Source organism: Sinocyclocheilus anshuiensis, unplaced genomic scaffold (genome assembly GCF_001515605.1).
Source record: "Sinocyclocheilus anshuiensis isolate Anshui unplaced genomic scaffold, SAMN03320099.WGS_v1.1 scaffold2125, whole genome shotgun sequence".
Classification (NCBI taxonomy): Eukaryota; Metazoa; Chordata; class Actinopteri; order Cypriniformes; family Cyprinidae; genus Sinocyclocheilus; species Sinocyclocheilus anshuiensis.
Genome location: NW_015551130.1, coordinates 54251 through 60880, shown reverse-complemented (window position 1 = coordinate 60880; position 6630 = coordinate 54251). Strand labels below are relative to the sequence as shown.

Genomic DNA, 6630 nt, shown 5'->3' with positions numbered 1-6630 from the left:
GATGTCCATATGGCAGAAATGTACAGTAAAATCATGCAGTTAGTTTATGACATGTATTCAAATGGACAGTGAACACTATCAGCAGCAATGATTATATGTTGCGATCAAACTTATTGCCAAATTTGGTAGTTTTGTATGTTGTTTGAGGGTTGGCATCATCTCTTCTCAGGGCTGGATCCAGGCTGAAGCTTGTGTAATTCCTAGTTACCACGGGATGCCCATCCCGTATAATCAGTTATAATTAATCGAGGGGAACTTTCTGTCATGAAAAGTTACAGTATATTTACATAGTCAAGAGTACTCTTATTTCAAAACAAAAAAAACAGGTGCATTATGCAATTGGCAGAAACTTTCATCTAAAGCCACTTACGGTGCATTCAGGGTAAAGATTTACTCAGAAGGTGTGTTCCATGGGAATCAGACCCCCAGCACTGGGATTGCTTGTGCCGTGCTCTAGCAGTTACAGGATCTGACTGGTGTCACTGACCTCAGTCTGTTAAAGTCTAATAAAGTCTTTCTGTATCTGTGCAGGTGAGCTCTGTGTGACGAGCCTCCATGACACCCTGTTTCGCCGCTGAAGCTCCCTGTCTGAGGGAGCATCTTATGCCATCTGCCCAAATGCTGGGTCTTCACTCCTATCCCCCTTTTCCCCATTAAACTCCCTCACCAGACCATCCCTGCCACCGTCACCATACTCATCATGTCAAGCCGAAGGAAGTCGTCCAACCCCTGTGTGCTCCGTGCAACCAGCTTCACTGCAGAAGACTCCGTGGAAACGGATGTTTTAGCAAAGACCGTGTTGGGCAGATATTCACCTGTGCCGCTCACAGCAGACGAAAACTGCACATCACTGAATGATAAGGAAGAGGAGCAGTCCGAGGGGGGTTCTGCATCAGAGCAGAACTTTAGATATCATAAGTCTGAAGGTCCAGTCAGTACACTCTACCTTTGTACCATCTGCAATTTCAGTACCAACAAGTCTGACTCCCTCTCATGTCATAATAAAGTTCAACACCCCGGTGAGAGCCGTTTTAAGGTCAGGCATATCAAACTGGATAGCCAAAGTATCTTGGAGCAAACCATTGAGAGTGAGAATGAAGGATACCTTCCAGACATCATATACGACTCCGGACTGTTTGTAGACTCCAGCAATCAAGAAGATGAAGAAACTGGAAAGACACCAATGGAAAACAGCAGCATTTTGGAGAAAGGACTGGATGTGGAGAAGGAGCTGGACAGTCCAGTGCTGAAGGATGAGATCAGAGCTGTGAGGGTAAATGGTACAATCATTATTCCGGAGCCTACGAGTCACGTAACGCCTCTGCTACAGAGACCCCCCAATCTCAGCACCTCTCCAACAATCGCAGTTCCTATTCACACCACCAAGTACAACCCCATATTGGACAGCAATGTCAGCCTGATCACATCGTTTAGCCAATTCCCATATCCGACCCACGCAGAGCTCTCCTGGCTCACTGCTGCTTCCAGGCACCCTGAGGACCAGATCAAGGTATGGTTCACCACTCAGCGACTGAAGCAGGGCATCACCTGGTCCCCTGAAGAAGTGGAAGAAGCCCGTAAGAAGATGTTCAATGGCAGCATAGCACCTGCACACCAGATCTGTAAAATTTGGCCTGCACCATTTGGAGAACCACTCAACCCTTGTCAAGCTACTTGTCATGGATTTGGGCAGACCAGCCTTGCATCAAACATCACAACTGATAGATCGCCTACTACTTGTACGCCTGGCATTGCTACAGCAGTCCGTCAGGCACAGACGCTTAAGCGCACTTTAGGAACTCCACTCCTGGCTTCAGAAGTCAAACGCCCAACCGGAGACCCCAAAGAGAGTCTGTGCATGCCCCCTCCACCAGCTCCACCTCCAGACAGACTTGCTATCGCTTCTTCTCCTGGGCTTTCAGAGACTAGAACATCTAGCCCTGATTCTTTGGTGGCCTCAGACATGAAGAGACCTGTTGCTGCACATTTTGTCCCACCTAAAGGGAAACCCCCAATGGCTCAATCTAAAGAGAAGATTCCTGTGGCATTTCCTTCAGAGCTGCCCAAAGAAAGACTCCCTTTGTCACCCATAGTGTCCACCAATCTCAAAAGATCTGTAATTGATCAGCAAATGAGCAATCATACTTCAACCTCTTCGTTTGTTGCTAAAAACAAGTTTGGTAATGGTGTAACCATGCCCTTGGCACCAGCTGTGGCGACCCCACAAGAGAGTAAGCCAATGATCATGCAGACTCCATCGGCCGTGCCTCTGTCCTCGTCCCCGACACCAGTCCTTCAGTGTGAGTCTATAGAGCCATCAGCTGCTCCAGCATTCACAGGCTTCAGTAGTCAGAATGGCAAAGAAATGCGCCATGGGGATGCTAAGCATTGGTATTTCGATCAAACTACAAATTCCCAGAATGATTCCCTGAACTCACGTGTTGAATTTGCTCTGAGGGAGCGTTCAGTTCCCACTCAGTTTCCTCTGCTAGAGAGAGTGAAGGACAAGAGTCCTGGACAAATGAAGCTTCTAGAGGAGAGTTTTCAGAGGAACAGTTTCCCGTCCTATAATGAGGTCGAACAGCTCGTGATCACCACTAGAATGGCCAGAGAGGAAATCGAAAGCTGGTTCTTGGAGCGCAGAGCACTTCGAGATGATTTGGAACAAGCCCTGCTGAACTCCATGGGCTCTAAACGGGAGTCCCAGCAGACTCTCCTCAATGGAGCTCAGAGACGTTCTGGCAACCTTTCCTTCAGCCCCGTGCCTCAAGTCAGCAAGTCTGCGAACCTTCTCAAAAATGTCTTTGTCCAGAACCGATGGCCTTCGCCCATAGAGTTCAGGCATCTGGAGATGCAGGCGCGGTTGGCTCGCACAGAACTTGTCCGCTGGTTCAGAGACAGTCGGCTACCTCAGCAGGGCCGTGTCCTAGACCGGAAAGAGATGTTTGGAGAGCAGAACATCGCAACAAAACGACCGCTGAGAGAAGAGAACACCAAACCCAGCAGCCCAGAGATCGAAAACTGGTTTGGCAACACGGGGAGCAACGGGGAGCGGATTGGTGAGGGCAGAGAGGACTGTGGAGGGAACACATGTGAGCTGTTCTCAGACACAGATTAGAAGATGGAAGGTACGTTTAAGGATGAACAGAACGGTGTTGCACATGCTGTTGTGGCAAAAACTCTGAAACCTAAGTCATGTTAAAAATAGTGCCTTGCACGTCATGAAAAGTGAAGCCAAAACATTTAAATCGCCATCTGGTGGCTGGCTGCAGTATAGGCCATAAATCCCCCGCTCTCCATAAACGAATAGGAATTAAGCCGAACTAAAAAATCAAATTACACTTCAAATACATTTTTCCCAAAGATGGTTTTCATCATTTTAGGTAATTTTTATCACACTAATGTATGTTCAAGTGTTGGTTTTTCTAATAAGGTTGGTTTTTCTAGTAAGTTTGTAATTAGTGCAGATATAGTCGGTTGAACGTACTGTATCCGTGCATTGTCTTAAAGTGACAGCACTTTTTTAATGTTAATCAAACCGCAAAAACAAGGAAATCACTCACTGCTCTTGTTTTAAGCTTCATTAGGATTCATCTTTAATTTATACATTCAAATATGCAATGTTATTTCACATTTGATTACTTTATTCAATTTCTGTACCTAAAAAATATTAGACCTACCTAAAAAAAACTGAAAATCACCGTTTATTTTATTTGTATCTTTGCTCTATTGTATCTATTTGTGCTGATGATTGTAATTAGATTATTTGTTCTTATTTTCTTTATTTTTATTTGTAAATATAGTCCTTATCCCCTAAAAATAGCACATATTGAACCGTACCGAAACTGTGACTCTAAAACCGTGAACCGTGAGTAACTTGAACCATTGCATCCCTACTGCGCAGACTAGTAGTGGATAGTTTGAGAAATGTCTCAGTTTTTGGTCCATAGTGAAAGTCAGTGTTGTTTGGTTCCCAATGTTCTTTTTCGTTCCACTGAAGAAAGTCGTACAGGTTTGGTACGACATGTAATGAGTACACAAGAGTTACTGCCAAGTATCATGCTAGAGTTTTACCTGTTACTGTACATGGTCAGGACAGACTCAAAGATCACAGTGTAACTTTACACACACTAGGAGAGCAAGTGATTTTATATAATGCTTCAGTCTTATTAGGCTATATTTTGGAAACAGTGTTTAAATTATGGTAGTCAACATTATTTCCCAAATGAGGCGGATGGGGCTTAACTTGAATCTTGAATCTAGCATTGAATCTGTATCGTTCTTCTAAATAAAACAATAATATTAATGGAAAACAATGACCGGAGGTCAATCTTCAGTGTGAGATGTAATTATGATATCTGAATATCATGTAATATTTGAATGAATTTTAAAGCATGAATTCACTTTCCGATGAAATGTGTGTGACAGCTGATATTAAATGTTCACATATTCAGTGGATTTGTCTCCTGAGCTGTTTGTGATTTTCCCTCCTCAGGTGAGAAGCGGCGCTCATCGAAGCGCTTTAGGAACCACTGATGTCACTTCTGCGTGGCACAAAGGCGTCAGACTGGAGCATTGTGGGAATGTTGTTGTAATGTTGTGTGTATGTTTCAAACGCACTGAGGAAACGTGTGTGTGTGCTGGAGTCGCTGCGCATCTGTACCTGCAAACGTACCTTTACTGCAGATATGCTGCAGATCTGTACATTTTAATGGCATATTTTGTTACATTTTATAATGGGAACAAGTTTTGGCTGTTTTTTAGTGGACATTTCCTAACCGTCTGTGGAAGGAGATGCCAGGAAGCTTCTCTGGACACATGACCTGCGACAGCCCATAATATGATTCTTCTATACAGACGGGATTCTTTATTGACAGAACACACTGTTGATTACACTCACAGATGGAGTCATGATTCTCTCTTCTGCTGGTGAACACACACATCAGTGCTGATGTTTAAGCTGGTTTGTTTGCAATCTACACACACAAACGCTCGCTTGTAATGAACTGTTTCTCTGCTGTATCTGCATCTGTCTGAAACGCTCACACTCTCTTCACACACAGACCGCCGCTGGAATCCAATAAAACGCAGCCAGATTTATGCTGTTTGTTTGAGATGCCATTGCTGTATGATAGGCCATATGAAGCTTGTTTCCCTTCGTTTTGTTCCATAGATTCACTTCAGTCTCGTAATAGCAGATCATGATGAATCTGAATGACGGAAATGTCTCGCAGACGTCTCGAGGCCAAAAACACCCAACACACGCACAGACTTTGTGATATTTCTCATTACTGTGTGCTGTGGCGTAAACATTCCCCACATTTAGAAGTCGAGTGAACTAACACTTTAATCCTTCCTGCTGATTGTTTTTGCTTTTAGGCAGTTTTGGGTCACGACTGAGACGGAACTGGGATTTCACACGTTACATCACAAATACAGAGGATTATGTAATGTGTGTTTCATAATGTTGGACAAACGCATGATCTGTTCTTCAGAGAGGTCAGATTCTGGAGGATTGTGGGTAGTGTAGTACTTCAGCTCAGTTTGGTTTAATGTGAAAATCAACTTCTCTGTGGTGAGAAACTGGTATTTTGACCTGATGTGCTTCGTTCAGAGAGAAACACAACCGCTGGGTCGAGGATGAGGAACGCTGGAAGGTGAGCTTGTTTTCATCTTCATCTGGAGAGGATTTTCTTTTTCCTGAAAATGCTAGGTAATGTCATCATATTGGACTAAAACTTGCTGACTCTGCTCACACAGGGTATAACAACTAACCCAAAATTTGTGATAATTTTTGTACTTTTTTTTACTTGCGGTGTTCTCAGTCAGAAATGACCTGCCTACAGAAAGTTGCTTGTAAATTTCTCATTATGCTGTATTATTACTTAGTTTTTTTCAACTGCTTACACACGTTTTCAAAACTTTGCCTCTTTTTTTTTTTTCAAAACTTTACACTCAAATCCAAGAATTGCACACAAAATGCAAAATGCCTCACATCTCGTGCAAAATGAAGCACTGCATTCAAAATATCACAAACACATCTCAAAAGCAAACATTTGCAAACAGCTTTGCCATAATATTAATTCCTGTTAGATTTTTGTGTGTTACGCAGAAAATTGTGTGTCGTGTTTTGCAGAAAGTGTTTTATGAAATTGAAAACTGAGTCAAGGCTGAGAATTAGTGTATGGTTTTGCAGATTCGGTGTGTGCTTCTGCTGTTTGAGTGTCAGCTTTCAGAACCTGTGTGACGAGAAGATTTTGTGTGTAAGCAGCTGAAAAAAACTAATATTGCATTTAATCTCATCAACTTTCTTTTCTTTCTTTGTTTTCTTTTAATTAGCACAGTTGTTTCCACTCAAAAACAGAATATTGCCCAAATTATCCACAAATAATGCCATTTCATAAAAAAACTGAATACTGTCGATATTATCTACAAATAATGTTTTACATTTTTTAAAAACGTAATATTGTCAAAATATTGCATATGATTAATCAGTTCCAATAAGAAACACAAAACCTGTGTGAGTGTGTGTGTGAGAGAGTGTGAGTGTGAGAGTGTGCGTGTGTGTGAGTGTGCGTGTGTGTGAGTGTGTGTGTGTGTGTGTGTGAGAGAGTGTCAGTGTGAGAGTGT

At 42.8% G+C, this 6630-nt stretch overlaps 1 protein-coding gene across 1 annotated transcript; it reads left to right on the top strand.

The window, feature by feature from the left end:
• The first annotated feature begins 600 nt into the window (after positions 1-600).
• On the top strand, positions 601-5939 carry LOC107663192 (zinc fingers and homeoboxes protein 2-like). The gene is made up of 2 exons (XM_016453361.1): positions 601-3128; positions 4496-5939. The coding sequence occupies exon 1, from the start codon at positions 701-703 to the stop codon at positions 3116-3118; it is 2418 nt and encodes an 805-aa protein (XP_016308847.1). The 5' UTR covers positions 601-700; the 3' UTR covers positions 3119-3128; positions 4496-5939.
• The last annotated feature ends 691 nt before the right edge of the window (positions 5940-6630 follow it).